The sequence below is a fragment of the Suricata suricatta genome, chromosome 9 (genome assembly GCF_006229205.1).
Source record: "Suricata suricatta isolate VVHF042 chromosome 9, meerkat_22Aug2017_6uvM2_HiC, whole genome shotgun sequence".
Taxonomy (NCBI): domain Eukaryota; kingdom Metazoa; phylum Chordata; class Mammalia; order Carnivora; family Herpestidae; genus Suricata; species Suricata suricatta.
In genome coordinates this window covers 91119808-91137908 of record NC_043708.1, presented here as the reverse complement: position 1 = coordinate 91137908, position 18101 = coordinate 91119808, and the positions used below count along the sequence as shown (strand labels likewise).

General features: G+C 38.2%; 1 protein-coding gene across 5 annotated transcripts in view; it reads left to right on the top strand.

Moving 5' to 3' along the window:
• Positions 1-18101, top strand: part of MYO5A (myosin VA) — a 192451-nt gene that overhangs the window by 81130 nt on the left and 93220 nt on the right. For all 5 annotated transcript variants that reach the window (XM_029950496.1, XM_029950494.1, XM_029950497.1 and 2 more), the window contains exons 5-6: positions 10545-10701; positions 15379-15522. In XM_029950496.1, coding sequence (XP_029806356.1) covers positions 10545-10701; positions 15379-15522 — 301 coding nt within the window. The remainder of the gene's footprint in view (positions 1-10544; positions 10702-15378; positions 15523-18101) is intronic.

The following is an 18101-nucleotide window of genomic DNA, read 5'->3' as shown; positions in this document are numbered from 1 at the left end:
GACACTTAACCAACAGAGCCACCCAAGCATCTTCCTCTTTTTTTTTTTTTTTGGTCTTTTTAAATTACTTTATTCTTATTTTTTAGAGAGAGCATGTGCAAGCAGAGAAGGGCAGAGGGAGAGAGAGAAAATCTTAAGCAGGCTCCACACTCAGCTCAGAGCCTGTCATGGGACTTGATCCCATGACCCTGGGATTATGACCTGAACTGAAATCAGGAGTCAGACACTCAACCAACTGAGCCACCCAGGCATCTCTATTACTCTTGATTATTTATTGACAGGCCTTTTCTTAGGGTGGCTCCTCCTTTCATTTGGCTAAATGGTTCACTGTCCTGAGGTTCATTGGCCTGCTGGCTGTTATAGATTATAGAATCTCTCCTGTTACCAACTGTGACTCTGCTTCCCTATGGTACCAAGTATCCCATTTATGCAGATAGACTTGAAATAATATATGCTACCTGATAAGGAATTTTATGTATGATATATAAAGATAGGTAAACTTTTATTAATTAAGAGTTACCGTGTTTAGATGTCTGCTCTGCAAGCATGGGAGCAGACATCATTACTAAGGAGAATAACCTGTTGAGGCTGTTATGCTAATAAATATAATCTAGGAGCTAGGATTTGGTTTTATTTTTTTAAATTTATTTTTTTTTAAGTTTGTGGGATTTGGTTTTAGCTTTGAGACTCTAAAGCCTTTCTTCTTTGTTATTTTCGTATTTTCAACTATATTCGTCTATTCTAATACTTCTACTCCCTCAAATTAACATTGCATACATAAATGTTGCACTTTTTATGCAGCCTAGAATTCCATTTTCCATGCTCCTGTTTCTGCCCGAGTTTTATGTATTCTTCATGATCCCACTCAAGTTTTACTTAGTACATCAGCTGCTGGTATATGATTGTTCTTCAGGATTCTTGAAATATAAATCTGGCACTTAGTGGGTACTAGCTGCCCCATAAAGTTGTAGAAGCAATAAAATACAGTAAGTATGAGTCTATAAAAGTTATAAACATATGTAATTGGCTGTTTCTGTTATGGCACCTTTATATTAATCTCACAGGCTCTGTAGTGATGGAACAGAGAATTAAATTTGACATGAGAGGATCTGATAGCCATGTGACTGGTTCAGCAGGAATTGAAAGACCTTAATAGTCTCTCTGCCCCTCTAAAGCATAGCTTTCGCCAGTGTGCTAGCACATTTTATTGATTGATTGATTGTGCAAGCAGGGGAAGGGCAGACTGAGAGAGAGAGAGGAGAGAGAGAGAGAGCGAGAGAGAGAGAGAGAGAGAGAGCGCGAGAGAGAGCATTCCAAGCAGGCTCCATGCTGCCAGCACAGAGCCTGATGCAGGGCTCAAACTCATTAACCATGGGATTATGACCTGAGCCAAGACTAAGAGTCAGACACTCAATCAAACCACCCAGGTACCCGATAGTTCATTTTTGCTTTTGTTTCTCTTGCCTTGGGGCATTTGTCTAGTAAGAAGTTACTGTGGCCACAGTCAAACTGGTTGCTGCCTAATTGTCTTCTCTAGGATTTTGATGGTTTTCTGTCTTACATTTACATCTTTTATCCATTTTGTGTTTATTTTTGTGTAAGGTATAAGAAAGTGATCCAAGTTCATTCTTCTTCATGTTGCTGTCCAGTTTTCCCAGCTCCATTTGCGAAAGAAACTGTCTTTTTTTCCATTGGATATTCTTTCCTGCTTTGTTAATTAGTTGGCCATATGTTTTTGGGTCCATTTCTGGGTTCTCTGTTCAGTTCCATTGATCGTCTGTTTTTGTGCAAGTACCATACTGCCTTGATGATTACAGCTTTGTAATATAGCTTGAAGTCTAGATTATAATGCCTCCAGCTTTGGTTTTCTTTTTCAACATTATTTTGGCTACTTAGACTCTTTTCTGGTACCATACAAATTTTATAATTGTTTGTTCTAGCTCTGTGAAGAATGCTGATGTTGTTTTGATAGGGATTACATTGAATATGTAGATTGCTTTGAGCAGTATCAACATTTTAACAGTATTTATTCTTCCAATCCATGAGCACAGAATGTTATTTCATTTTTTGTGTCTTCTTCAATTTCTTTCCTTAGCTCTGTATAGTTTTTAGCATACAGCTCTTTCACCTCTTTGGTTAGTTTTATTCCTAGGTATTTTATGGCTTTTGGTACAATTGATTCCTTGATTTCTCTTTCTGCTGCTTCATTATTGGTGTGTAGAAATGCAACTGACTTCTGTACATTGATTTTATATCCTGTGATTTTGCTGAATTCATGTATCAGTTCTAGGAATTTTTTGGTGGAGTCTTTTGGGTTTTCCACATATAGTATCATATCATCTGCGAAGAGTGAAAGTTTGACTTATTCCTTGCCAGTTTGGATGTCTTTTATTTCTTTGTGTGGTCTGATTGCTGAGGCTAGAACTTCCAACACTATGTTGAACAACAGTGGTGAGAATAGACATCCTTGTTGTATTGCTGACCTTATGGGGAAAGCTCTCAGTTTTTCCTCATTGAGGATGATATTAGCTGTGAGTCTTTTGTGTATGGCCTTTATGATCTTGAGGTATGTTCCCTCTATCCCTACTTTCTTGAGGAGTTTTATCCTGAAAGGATGCTGTATTTTGTCAGGTGTCTATTGAGAAGATCATGTTGTTCTTAACCTTTCTTTTATTAATGTGATGTGTCACATTGATTGATTTGTGGATATGGAACAAGGCCTGCATCCCAGGAATAAACCCCACTTGATTGTGGTGAATAATTCTTTTAATGTATTGTTGGGTTTGGTTTGCTAGTATCTTGTTGAGAATTTTTGCATCCATGTTCATCCGGGAAATTGGTCTGTAATTCGCCTTTTTAGTGGGGGGCTTTGTCTGGTTTTGGAATCAGTGTAATGCTAGCTGAAGTCATCACAGTAAAGAACATGACTTTGGAAGAAAACCTTGTATCACATGAACTTAATATTTTCCCTTTTAAACAAGCGATTAAATAAGGGAGACACAGACTGGTTGCCTGCAAAAAAGTAAAAATCTAGATTTTGTTTCATGCATACATGTTCACTTATAAGCGAAAAATTAGATGCAGTTGCTTGTACAGTTAACTAAGGTAAATGGGAACACCCAGTGAATGTCTATCAGAGAGTCAACATTAACATGGGTGGATGTATTGTTCCGCATGAGTCAGGTCTGAGGTTGGCATTACTTAGTTTAGTCATGAATGACCAGGAGTGAATGAAAAGTATGCTCATTAAATTTGCAGAGAACAGGTTGATGGTTTTAGAAGATATGAATAGTATTTATTCAATATGACGTGATGAACTAGAGAGATTACATTTCTTAAAGGGTAAAGTTCAGAAGGAAAGTCTATGAAAGAATACACTTGATATAAAATGAAATTTTTTAAATGTTTATTATTTTTGAGAGAGAGAGAGAGACAGACACAGTGTAAGCGGGGGTGGGGAAGAGAGAGAGGAGACGCAGAATTCGAAGCAGGCTCCAGGCTCTGAGCTGTCAGAGCAGAGCCCGATGTGCAGCTCGAACTCACAAGGTGTGAGATGCTTAACCGACTGAGCCACCCAGGTGCCCTTAAATGAAACCTTAATAGATGCAAAAGTCTGGGCTGACCAAATAGATACAGATATAGACACTAGATAGATATAGATATTGAGGACCAAAGAAGGAAAATGGACTAAAATGTAACTTCTTTCTTTGATCAACCCAGAGTAGATATTCTATTCTTGAATAATTTTCTCCCTTAGATTTCAGGTATTCCTATGTAATTTAATTCCCATTGCCTTCTTCCTATACAACCTAGTTTTCTCCTAATCATGTAAAAGTCAATTAAAATATCACCTTTTCAAGAAAGCATTTCCTGATATCTGCTCCTCGCATCTCCCACCAATTTCATATCCTTCCTCCCTTGTTTCATATTCTCTTGGATAGACCTCTTCTCTAATATTACTTCAACTGTATTTTAACTGTACTTTCCATCTCTCTCAATAAGCAATGACCCCAGAGTCTTTTATCTTCATAAAATGATTGGCACATTGTGGCTGCTCATGTTTGTTGAATAAATGAATGAAGCAGTGTTTTTAGGTGGGGACTTGTAGTTCACATTAGAGTCTTTGAAACCACCATTGACATAACAGGTCAGAAGAACTTAACTTCCAAGGCATTCAGGTATTTAGGATTACTGTAGAGACCCTTGAGAGAACCCTCCAAGCCAGAAATCATAAATCTGTGGTTCATGCATTTTTAAGATGGTCCAGATTGATATATCCTTGATGAAGAGTGGAGAATCTCTGGTTTTATCAGGATTTTGAAGTTCTTTTGGTATCCTAAAAGTAGAGAGAAGGTTCTTGTAATACAATCAGGACAAGCGTACTTGAAGGATTATACATACTGGCTGATTAGATAATCAAAATTTCAAAGAACTATAAGTGATTATTTACAAATATATAACCACTTAAAGCTCACAGCTCAAATGAATAGAAGAGGGTAGAGTATGATATTCACCTTGAACCATAAATTTAAAAAAAAATTTTATTTTAGGGGTGCCTGGGTAGCTAAGTCGGTTAAGCATCCGACTTCGGCTCCGATCCTCTCTCACAGTTCGTGGGCTTGAGCCCAGCGTCGGGCTCTGTGCTGACAGCTCAGAGTCTGGAGCCTGCTTCCGATTCTGTGTCTCCCTCTCTCTCTGTCCCTTCCCCACTCGTGCTCTTTCTCTCTCTGTCTCAAAAATAAACTATAAAAAATTTTAAGATTGTTTTATTCAAGTATAATTACAGTGTTACATTATTTAGGTTTACAATATAAAGATTCAGTAATTCTACACATTATTCAGTGCTCATCACAATAATCCCCTTCACCTATTTCACCCATCCTCTCACCCACCTCCCCTCTGGAAACCTCCAGTTTGTTCTCTGTATTTAATAATTTGTTTTCTGAGAGCCTGCTTGAGATCCTCTCTCTCCCCCTCTCTCTCTTTCTCTCTCTCTCTGTCCGGCCCTACGCCATTCATGTGAGGGCTCTCTCTCTCAAGACAAATAAATATTTTGTAAAAATTTTTAAAAATCTGTTTTCTTTTGGCTTTTTTCCTTTGTTTATTTTGTTTCTTAAATTCCACATGTGAATGATATTATAGTGTTTGTTTTTCTCTGAATTTTTCACTTAGCATTATATCTTCTAGGTCCCTCCATGTTGTTGCAAATTGTAGGACCTCAGTCTTTTATGGCTGAGTAACATTCCATTTTGTAAATAAACCACATTCACTCATCTTTGGATGGACATTTGGGTTGCTTCCATATCTTGGCTATTGTAAATAATGCTGCAGTAAACATAGGAGTATATATATCTATATTTGTATCTAATCTGTATCTGCATATATCTATATTTTCAACTTAGTGTTGTTATTTTATTTATTTTTTTTTTTGCTAAATAGCCAGTAGTGAAATTAGTGGATCATAGGGTGATTCTATTTTTACATTTTTGAGGAACCTCCATACTGTCTTCCACAGAGGCTTCCTCAGCTTGCCTTTCCACCAACAATGCATGAAGGTTCCCTTTTCTCCACATCTTTGCCAAAATTTGTCGTTTCTTCTTTTTGATTTTAGCCATTTGACAGGTATGAAGTGATATCTCATTGTAGATTTGATTTGCATTTCCTTGATGATGAGTAATGATGACCGTCTTTTTATATGTCTGTTGGCCACCTGTATGTCTTCTTTAGAAAAATGTCTATTCCTGGCTTCTGTCCATTTTTAAATTGGATTATTTGGGGGGCTTTGGTATTGACTTGTATAAGTTCTCTAAATAGTTTGTATGTTGACCCCTTTATTGAATATGTCTTTGTAAATTTCTTCTCCCATTCAGTAGGTTGCCTTTTTTGTTTTGTTGTGCAAAAGCTTTTTATTTTGATAAATGAAAATAGTTTAGGGGCACGTTGGTGGCATAGTTGGTTAAGCCTCTGACTCTTGATTTCAGCTCAGATCATGATCTCACAGTTCACGAGCCCCACATTGGGCTATGCGCTGTTAGTGTAGAGCCTGCTTGGTATTCTTTCTCCCTCTCTCTCTGCCCCTGCCCTGCTTTCACATGCATTCTCACTTTCTCTCAAAATAAATAATGCACATTAAATAATAGTTTCCTTTTGCTTTTGTTTCCCTTGCCAAAGAAGACATATCTAGAAAAATGTTTTCTACAACTGATGTCAAAGACCTTACTGCCTATGTTTTCTTCTAGGAATCTTAAGGTTTTAGGTCTTTAATCCATTTTGCACTTATTTTTGTGTATGGTATACGCAAGTGTGAACCATAAAATATTTGTTCCTGATATTTTTGTCTCTGTTTTCTTCTCATCTCTATCATACTTTTCCTGATTTTCCTTTTGTGTGTCTTTATTATGTGTTATCCATCTCTTGTCTATGTCTCTTCTTGGCTCCCCACTTCTTTCTGTCTCTGCTTTTGTTCTTTTAGTCATTTCTTCATAAGGCTACATAGAACTGAAAAACATTTTAAAAGACTTTATTGTACCTACAGATTTCTACTTCCTGTGTTTAACTTAAAAGCATGTGAATTGGGGTGCCCAGGTAGCTCAGTCAATTGAGTGTCCAAGTCTTAATTTTGGCTCAGGTCATGATCTCATGATTTGTGAGATTGAGCCCCACCTTGGGCTCTACACTGGCAGCATGGAAACTGCTTAGGATTCTCTCTCTTCCTCTCTGTCTCTTCCCCACTTGCACGCTTTCTCTCTCTCTCAAAATAAATAAATGTTTATAAATAATTTAAAAACAGGTGAAATGATTATTTTACATTTTTCTCTTTGTAGCCCTTTTTTGATTTTGGCCATCTTAAATCCAGGGGTCCTCCAGAAAAGAAATGTTGCCCATTTCAAATATGGCACTCAAGACCATCTGAGTGCCTATAGGCCTGTCCTTTTCCAACTATTCTGGGTCCCAAGAGTTTACCCTGGCTTAGAGTATAGGCTGTAGACCACTCAAGATTTGAAAAATCCACTCTAGATTTAGACTTCTAGTTTATAGTACTCTAGAATTTGAGAAGGACTTTAGATACTATTTAATCTTAAAGATGTGGGGCGCCTGGGTGGCTCAGTTGGTTAAGCCTCCGGCTTCGGCTCAGGTCAGATCTCACGTTCGTGGGTTCGAGCCCCACGTCAGGCTCTGTGCTGACAGCTAGCTCAGAGCCTGGAGCCTGCTTCCAGTTCTGTGTCTCCTTCTCTCTCTGCCCCTCCCCCTCTCATACTCTGTCTCTCTCTGTATTAAAAATAAATAAAATATTAAAAAAATATTTATAATCTTAAAGATGAGAAAACTGTGACCCATAGAGGTCATACAATTGCTCTAAACTATGTAGCTGGTAAATGACAGATTTAGAATTAGGACCTGGAGGCCAAGGAGCTTATGTAATGAAAGAGGGGTGCTTATTTATATATTGGAATGCTCTACTAATGTTGGGGAAAAGGGAAAACTCTGCCAAAATGTCAAGGAAATATAAAAGAAATAATAAAATCCCTTAAAAACATTTAAAAACTATTGATCATATGGATCCAGGATCCTATATCATAGAAAAGAAAATGTATACGGCATGTGCTATATCAGTGCATATATGTGTATATTTGTACAAATCTTTGTTCATTTGAACAATTTTTGATTTATTGTCTTTAATATTTTTCTTCTTCCCCAAGTTATAGGAAAGAGCTATTTCACTTGAACATTTAGATTTTTGATACTTTTGATATTAAGACTTGAAGTAGCCTTTTAAAGGCACTACAGTTTAGAATAGCAGTTCCCATTAATAATTTCATCAGACTTGTGGAAGCCTCCTAATCTTTTTTGATCTTGGAAGGAGTGCTGTCACACAGAGCATAGTGACATGCAGGGATTACAAAGAGATCGTTTTTCTACTCACATTGTAGAAGGGAATGCAAAAACTGTTGATTCTGTGCCTTGATTAATGTATTGAAAAAGGTGAATTCTGGGGATGTTTTAAATGACTAAAAGAAAGCGCACTGGCACCACAATGAGAACTGTTTTATTAGACAGTGTATCTTGAAATTAGCCATGAATTGACAGAGGCAATGGGAGTATCCAGTTCTACCTACAAACTCAAGCACAAAGAAAATGAGATGATGAGTATGAGATTCCATGATGTGTCATAAAAACAAGGATTACATACATGCAAGCTGTACTATACAAATTAAACATTCCTTGGTGTGTCACCTTGGTCCTCCTGATTTTCCCACGATAAGGGAGTCTGGGTGTCAGGAGGAGGCTGCTGTCTGTCCCTGGTAGTGTGACGTGAGTGTGCATGCTCAGGCCTAAACTGACAAATATGGTGTCCTCCCACCATATTTGTCAAGGTCTGTAAAAGAAGACAGCCTCACATCTCAAAAGAAAAAGAAACTTTTCCTCAGAAAGGTCCTAAATTTCTACTTTGAACATTTATTGCCAAACATTGTGGATTCTATCACTTTGGTGTCTCTGAAACCCATCTGTTCTCAGTCAGACCGCCACAATCTTTATTCAGACTTTCATGATTTTCTGTCTGAACACCCTGCTGCCCATACTCCACATTACTGCTAATGTGATTTTTACTAGTTAGATTGTGTGATTTTCTGTTTAAAACCCTATAATGGCACTCCATCATTTTTAGGTAAACTTCAGATTCCTTAACCTTTCATGTAAGATTTATTATCAGGTTCTTGGCCATCTCTGCAACCTTATCTGTCATAACTCTCATGTTCCAGCCAAACTGAATTATAACTTCTCATTATAATTAAAATTTCTCATGCTTCTGAGCTTTTATTTTGTTACCTTTTTTTTTTTTTTTTTTTTTGCTGATATGTTACCTTTCTAACTTCCTCATCCCTTGCTTTTTCCTAGTTATAATTCTAGACCTTGTTCTGGTATCTTCCCTAGGGAGCCTTTCCTGATAACCTCTTCCTTCTTTCAGTGCCCCATCACAAGTATTTTAATCGTGAATTACTAAGTCTCTCATTACTGTTAGATCATTAACCACCTGAGGACACAAACCCCAGCTTATTTATTTATATCCCTAGTATTTAGCACAATGCTTGGCATGTAGTTGATGTTTAATAGGTGTACTAGATATATTTGTTGGATAAATAAGTCTCCTTTAAAAGATAAGAAGATTATCTTCTATAGTAGAATAATCTCCCCGTCTTGTGGCCTTATAGGATAGTCCCACTAAAAATCTTTGAAGTCATCCTGATCCTGTTCCTTTGTAAATTAAGGGCACAAATGATACCACCTTTATGTATTTGCTCTGTTATTTTGATGAAAAGCTGATTGCTGGTTCCATCTCAGGAAGTACGAATTTCTTATGTTGTCCTAGTAGAAATAAGAGTCTAAGCAGAGAGTTTTATTATTAGGCTAAGCTGCTCATTGAAGTTCTATTTACTTGTAATCAATACACACTTGTTTAACTGAGGGCTGAAGAGGGAGGAGGAAAGGGAATGGGGTGATTGTCATGGAGGGGGACACTTGTGGGGAAGAGCACTGGATGATATATGGAAACCAACTTAGCAATAAACTATTAATAAAAAAATAATTATAAAAATAAAAAAATAAACATTTGTTGAGTGTCTGTGATGCGTCAGGCTCTGGATTAGATGCTGGATATTAAAGATATGATCTAGGTCTTTATCCCCAAAGAAATGATAGTCTTGTGAGCAAGTATATCCATTAGAGGTTTTGAGTCATTGTGTAGATGAATTAAAGATGTAATAGTAGATAGTCTTTGAGTTCTGACATATTTGAACAAATCAGCAAATAAGTGAATCGTTTCTTCTCTGCTAATGAGGATACTTTCAGCAGGAGTTGGAGTTTGTGGGAGACATTAGTTTATGGACTATTAACTATTAGACAATTTATAATTTTAGTAGGGTTTTCTTCCAAATTCCTTTGCTGTGGTTCCTTTCTCCTCTTAGGTGATTGACAACACTACTATAATATACTAGAAATATCATCCAGAAATCAAATAATGCGTTTGAGATATGTACACACACAAAATTCAGAGACCCTCTATTACATATTCACAGTTAGATGTGATGTTCTTTTATTTGATGTTTAATATCTTCTTTCCCCTCTCTATTCATTACTAATTTATAAGTTTTTTTTTTAAGTTTGTTTGTTTATTTTGAGAGAAAGAGAATGCACATGCTAGTAGGGGAAGGCCAGAGAGAGACAGAGAGAGAGAGAGGGAGAGAGAGAGAAAATCCCAAGTAGGCTCTGCAGTATTAACACAGAGCCCAATGTGGGGCTCGAACTCACAAACCTGTGAGATCATGACCTGAGCCAAAATCAAGAGTTGGACGCTTAACTGAGCCACCCAGGTGCCCTGTGAGTAGTTATTTTTATTAGGAAATATTCTTATGTTCCTTCCCACATTGCTGGACATATGAACCAGGAGAAATTCACCATAGCTCTCTGATGAGAACACAGAAGAAGTAATGCTAATTATATTCAGGAATGGGCAGCACTGACAGTTACTCTTCTTTTTTTTACAGAGATGAACGAAATCAGTCCATTATCGTAAGTGGAGAGTCTGGGGCAGGAAAAACAGTTTCAGCTAAGTATGCCATGCGATACTTTGCAACTGTAAGTGGTTCTGCCAGTGAAGCCAATGTTGAGGAAAAGGTCTTGGCCTCCAACCCCATTATGGAGGTAAGACAGCAGCAGCCGTGGCCTTGTTACTATATTCTCTTGAGAAACATGCTCCAAAAATTGATTGAAACAGCACACATAAGAAAGTCTGGGATGTCCTGGCCTCTGGAAATAGGAAAATACTTTTTCACATATTAATAAGAAGAGATCTCAGAGAAGTAAAAAGTCGGTAAGATAGACATTTGAGGCATTTACTTTATGCCGTAAGTCTGCACTTTTAACCTTCCTTTGAATTGTTGCCTTTATACAGCTGGCAGTGGCATTTCATTTTCTAAATTTCTATTCTCCTAGTTATTTGATTCTTATCTATTGTTCCTTGTAGTAAAGTGTGTTCCTCATTTCCCTCTAATTCTGAGTTCATAGGATTCTCCATGCTTAAGCATGAAGAATTTTATCATTTCATTTTTAATACTTAATACAATCTGTTAGCTGTTTCTGTATTCCCCCCAAGATTTGAACTATAAGCTTAAGTCACAATCTTATAAATGTTTTTCTTCTTGCTTCTGTCAAGCACATCACAAAGCTATAGGCTAGAAAAAGAAATTCAGTAGAATTTAGTAAATTCCTGAGAAAGGACGAACTACAAAAGGACATCCTTTCAAAGGTGAAATATGTGTACAAAGTAGAAATGTTCATGCCAAAAAAAGTAGACCTGTTTGCGTGAGAATATATCAGGATTTGTAATTAGAGAATTTTCTGTCTATTAATACGATTTAAGAAAGTCAAACATTTTTGTAAGTAGTCCCATTAAATGGAGAGAAATTATTCTAGACAGGGAGGAACAAAGCTTTCTCATTAAACATTGAAGTCAGCATTGTTTATTCCTGTTTTTTTCCTTTGTCAAGCCTTATTTGTCACCCAAACACAGACGGAGTTTAAAACTGGCCTGGTGCACCTGTGGTACAAGTGGTTTTTGCAATAATCTGTCCAGAGGTAATTGTGCCTGGTTTGCAGTGCCGTGTGTGACACCTTGGAACAGAACGCTGTGATCCCTGGCCCACAGGGCCGTCCTCCAGAGCAGCGGGGCTCCTTTTCTTGGGCTTGAGAGGACAGGACGTGCTGGGGAAGTTACGGGGCTGCCCGGGCTGCACGCATGGTGGAAAGAGGACTGGAGGAGCTTTCTGAGGTGGCACAGACTGGGGGAGACAGAGGGTTATGCCAAAAAGAATAGTAGAGATTTTAAGCAAATATTAAGATTTCAGAAGAATTTAAGCTACAGATGCCAACTACAGTTCCGGATGCCACAGTTAATATTGGGGAAATACAATCTGTAGAGCCAGTTTTGGGGTTTGGGTCAGAAAACAACAGGCCTTTGCTTTGCTTCCTACCATCAGTTTGACTATTTTTGGTCACAATAACAAATTCTCTGTGCTTGGCAATAATTTAGCTCATTCTTAATCCCAAATGTTAGAATATCCAGTCTAAATTGTGATGGCATCAGGGAACCCCACCTTTTCTAGGCCTGGACCAAATAATAATGTAAGTCTGAAATGAACTTTCTAGAACATGTCAAGTTGAATAACATATTTTATGACCTTGTTATATTTTCATTCAAAAAATAGTACATTGGATTTTCTACAATACATGTTTCAGTTGTGTTAGTAAGAGATAGTAGAATGGCGACAAATACTACTTTTTAATATATAGTTATAAAGAATTTACCTTGTTTGTTAGACTAAACAAAAAAATTATGCTTAGCTATTCCCTTCTCTATTGTGTAGTTTTCCTAAAGGAATTTGGATTCAGAAAATTTGTCAAAGAGAAAACTAATTTTCAGTAACTACAAATGAGGGCATCCCAATTCGAAAGATTAAAATGGAATCTGGGGCTTAGGAATGGTAACAAAGGATTTGCGGTCACAGGAGGAAGACATGGATGAAATATTGAGTACGTGACCTAGAGAGATGGTAACTTTAAAGCTGCTTCTCAAAATTGCATCAGAGTCCTTTGCTGTAATGTCAAGAATGGCATGTCTGGGTCTCCAGTGATCTGCAACTCCTGGGATAATGAGCATTCTACATTAACATCCCAGCCCAGTGGCTAAGGGGATCTCCACATTATCGTCTAGAAAGCAAGCTCCTGGGGCACCTGGGTGACTCAGTTGGTTAAGCATCTGACTTCGGCTCAGGTCATGATCTCACAGTCTGTGGGTTCAAGCCCTGTGTCAGGCTCTGGTGCGGACAGCCTGAGCCTGGATCCTGCTTCGGATTCTGTGTCTCCTTCTCTCTCTGTCCCTCCCCTGCTTGTCTCTGTCTCTATCTCTCAAAAATAAATAAATGTTAAAAATTTATTAAAACATTAGAGAGCAGGATCCTCATCCTCAGCATAGGCTGCTTTGGCAAAATATGAATGAGGCACAGATAATGAGTCTTTTTTGCTCATTTTGTCATATTTTCTTTTCCTCCAGGAAATTTTCATCCTAATCTTGGGATATACGGGGTCTTAATAGTTCTTTTACATAACCATAATTGAAGATTTTTTTTACCTCCTTTTAGTAAAGAGAAGGAACTCACTCAACATGTCACTGAAATCCATAGTAAAATCAAGACCAAAACTTTAACTTAGCAGTTTCTTGCTAATTGAAATGAAAATAGCATTAAGGGGGCCTGTTGTAAATATAGTACTTGAAAGGCAGAGGAAGCAATTAGAGGGAATGAAAAAGGTATTGTTTGTATATAGAACCTTCTTTCCTTACCATGTTCAGAGCTCAGCATCATATAGTTTTAGTTTTGAAAAGGACCCTAGAGCTTATCTCTCCTAGTCACTTTACACTTGGAGACACTAGCATCCCTCAGAGGATTAAATGTAGGCAAGTTGGTAGTAGGGCTTGGCTTAATACCTGGATCTTCCGACTTCCATTTCATTTGCTTCTTCTGCCATTCTTTGCTCTATGTTTAAATACCTTTTACACAAGGACAGAGGGCAGGGGTCTGTTTCAAGCCTGGCGTACCCACTGCTGCCTCTCATGGAGTGTGGTGCTGTATTGACAGCTTGGCCGCCCTGACTCCCGGTCTGAGTGCGTGACATCAGGGAGGAGCGGCTGCGGCCCCCTTCCCCAGCATTCTCGGTTGCTGGCGGGACGGTGCTTGGGACAGTGCCTGGTAGCACTCAGTGGCTGTCACTGCCACTGCCACAATTACCGTGTCTTCTTCCTCTGCTCTGACAGAGTGGTGAATGGAACGTGTGGTGAAGGAAAATCCTGCGTTTGTCATTAATTTCTCTTTCTAAATAAAATAAAAATAATTGGAATATATGGAGACTTTTGTTGTACTTTTTATGCCATCAAGAAGGGGAATATCTAAGTAAATGTCTCTATTGTTAAAATTATCTTAGGCTATATTCGTTCATCTTAGTTTGCTTGGAAGATAACTTTCCATCGCTCTTTCCATTTAAAATGTTCATCTGAAATACAGCAGTGTTATCACTGCCAAGCAAAATAGCACAGTACCGGCCTTGTATTTCAGAGAGTGAAAATTTGGTTTCTTTGATTGATCAGAGAATCTAATGTATTGATTTTTTTGTGACTATGATATTACTATTTTCATCACTTGCATTTGGATTGGTTTTTTAATACTCCAGAGCATTTTCATGTCTTTCTTTCAGTTACAATTTCAGTATATTAATTCTGATAGCCTCAGGTTTTGCACAAGTAAACTATTAATCTTATGTGAGATTGTTTATTAAACATTTAATATATGCTTTGTGTGAACATTTGCTTTCCTTAGTACACTTGTGTTTTGGTTTGCCATGAAAGAAAACTATGGAAGCATGTTACTTACATCAGAAAGTAGTATGTATGAAGGGCATCTGGGTGTCTCAGTCAATTAAGCATCTGACTTGATTTTTGCTCAGGTCATTATCTCATGGTTGTGAGATTGAGCCCCACATCTGGCTCCATGCTGAACATGGATCCTACTTGAGATTCTCTGTCTTTTCCTCTGGCCCCTTCTCCCACTCTTAAATAAACACTGAAAAGAGTAGTACGTTTGTCATCTTAATTTTTTAAGTTATATAAAAAAATTAACAGAAAGTTACATTCTCTGAATTATATAGCAAATGTTTTGCAAGATAGATACAACTGTCAAGTTCCAAGGACAAATTTTACTGTGTCTGGTTTCTGAAAATGGCTTTGAATTGAGTGCGTAATTATTAATATTCTGCTAATAAACAGTCTATCAAGGCCTTTATTGTCACAGAATACAATGATAGAAATTTCTAGCTAAAGAGACTCTGAACACCAGAGCAGCGTCTCCATGAAAATATTAATTTGTCTTAACCAGGTTATTTACATTATACAGCCTAAGTTTTTCAGGAAATTCAAACCCCAGTGTATAACTAAGAGGTCTTGCCTTGGCAGTTCCCATTCCTATCTGTCTCTTTTCTTGTTGATTTGAATGAGTTTGTTCTGATACTGCAAATGGTGTGAAAATCTCCTAGCTGATGAGCTCAGGTTTGCTGTTCCTGAAAATAATTTGTGTGAGAATAACAAGATAGATAGGAACTATTAGTGGGCATCTGTGTGGTTGCACAGTGGGCAAAGCATACCCTGGTACCTGCAGGGGGAAAATTGGTTCTGTTCTTAAAGGAATCAATATTCTGTCCTTTCTCTCCCTGAACAAACTGTAAATAACATGTCATGAACTCTACTACTTAAATATTTTTCTCCTTGCTTCTTAGTCCATCGGAAATGCTAAGACAACCAGGAATGATAACAGCAGCCGTTTTGGGAAGTATATTGAAATTGGTTTTGATAAGAGATATCGAATCATTGGTGCCAATATGAGAACTTACCTTTTAGAGAAATCCAGAGTGGTATTCCAGGTAAGCCGGGCAGGTACCCATAAATACCTGTATTAGACTAATAATCTCTGGGACTTGGCACTGGTTTAGGTTTAATGGTTTTGATTTTTCCTACAGATGCTGGTAGGAAAAGCTTATTTAAAAAGAGGTGCGCTGAAGTGCCGGGGTGGCTCAATCAGTTGAGCGTCTGTCTTCAGCTCAGGTCATGATCTCATGGTTTGTGGGTTCGAGCCCCGCATTGGGCTCTGTGCTGACTGCTAGCTCAGAGCCTGGAGCCTGCTTCAGATTCTGTGCCTCTTTCTCTCACTGTCCCTCCCCTCTTCACGCTCTGTCTCTCAAAAATAAATAAATGCAACAACAACAACAAAACTGGCCATTTCTTCATTAAAAATAAAAAGAGGTGCTCTTAGTTTAGTCTTAACTCTCATATTTCCCAGTTGATAGGGAAGACATTGGGGTATGCTTTCAGTGACTTAGAGTTTGAACTCAGTTCCTTGTCCTCCTACCTTCCTTCTCCTCTCTGAGAATAAAGTTAAAAAAATCTTTACCAGGGGTACCTGGGTGGCTCAGTCGGTTGAACATCTAGCTCTTGGTTTCAGCTCAGGTCATGATCTCACAGTTTGTGAGTTTGAGCCCCGTATCAGACTCCGTGCCAACAGTGTGGAGCCTGCTTGGAATTCATCTTCTCTCTCTCTCCCCTCCCTCCCTCTCACCCCCTTTTCCCTCTCTGCCTTTGTCTCTCTCTCTCTCTCTCTCAAAATAAATAAATAATTAAAAAAAAATCTTCTTTACCAGACATAAGTCCCCTTTGGGCGTCAAACCTGACCTTGAGGACACATTATTCTTTAGTCAACTGAATATACTACAAAATTCAAACATTTGATGATAGAGTATAAGGATTCAGTTTTTTTTACAATTGTATTTTTTTGAAGTATGTATATAGTAAAAGGACTGTTAGGAAATACTAAGAAATGATGTTAGAATTGCACATGATTTATTTTCTATTTTGTAAAATATTTTAGTGATGTTAAAATATATAAACTAAAATGATATAGATGGTATAGTGCATTTGTGGATTTCTTACAAACAACCATAGTAGGTGATCCAGCTGACATATGGCAAAGATGGAATATTCTTTTTCAATTACAGTGTTAGGAAGTAGGGACGCCTGGGTGGTTCAGTCTAAGCATCTGACTTCCACTCAGGTCATGATCCTGGTTTGGGAGTTCGAGCCCTGCATCAGTCTCTGTGCTAATGACCTGGAGCCTGGACCCTGCTTCGGATTCTGTGTCTCCTGCTCTCTCTCTGCCCCTCTCCCGTTGACACTCTGCCTCTCTTTCTCTCAAAAATAAACATTAAAGAAAAATAATTTTTTAATTAAAAATAATTAAAATGTTAGAAAGGGGCACCTGAGTGGCTCAGTCAATAGAGCTCTGACTCTTGACTTCCGCTCAGGTCATGATCTCACCATTCGTGGAATTGAGCCCATGTCAAGCTTTACACTCATAACATGGAGCCTGCTTGCCATTCTGTCTCCCCCTCTCTCTGCCCTCTCCTGTGGTCACTCTCTTTCAAAATAAATAAAAAGAAAATAAAGCGTCAGTAAGACTATGAATTTGAAAGGTAGTGTCAGAAAATACTGAGTACAGGTTTCCCTCACTATCTAAAAGTAGATTGTTCATATGGTGTAAAGCAAAGAAAAAATACCAATGGGGTGCCTGGTTGGCTCAGTTGGTTGAGTGTCTGACTTCAGCTCAGGTCATGATCTCACGGTTCATGGGTTTGAGCCCCGCATCTGGCTCTGTGCTGACAGCTCATAGCCTGGAGCCTGTCTTCTGATTCTGTGTCTCCCTCTCTCTCTGACCCTCCCTGCTCACATTCTCCCTCTCACTCTTTCAAAAATAAATAAAACATTAAAAAAAAAAGAAAAAATACCATTAATTTACATGGAAAAGTTTTTGAGCATCCCTAGGCCCCAGTAATAACCTCTTTAAGGCTTTTCTGATGCATTGGGACACATCTTGCTAACAGATGCCCAAAATAAATCAAGATGAAACACAGATGCGCACAAACACACTTCAGAGGTATGGCAGGTTGATGAGATGCTAAGTGTAGTTCCCCGCCGAGGAGCTTGGTGGGACTCCTCGCTGTTCTGGGAGTTTGCTGCCTCTGTAATGGCTCACTGAAAACAAACACTAAACACTATTTTCACATTTCTGTAAAAAATCCTCCTTGGATTTCTTTTGGTTCATGAAGCAGGTACTAATGTAGGCCTTTTGCAAACGTGAATAGAATGTGAACTTTAGAAAAGGAAAGGATAGGGGCGCCTGGGTGGCTCAGTCAGTTGGGCCTCTGACTTCGGCTCAGGTCAGATCTCACGTTCATGGGTTCGAGCCCCGCGTCAGGCTCTGTGCTGACAGCTAGCTCACTAGCTCAGAGCCTGGAGCCTGCCTCCAATTCTGTGTCTCCTTCTCTCTCTGCCCCTCCCCCTCTCATGCTCTGTTTCTGTATCAAAAATAAATAAAACATTAAAAAAATAAAAAAAATTAAAAAAAAAAGAAAAGGAAAGGATACCTGTTTTCCAAAAACATGGTTTTAGT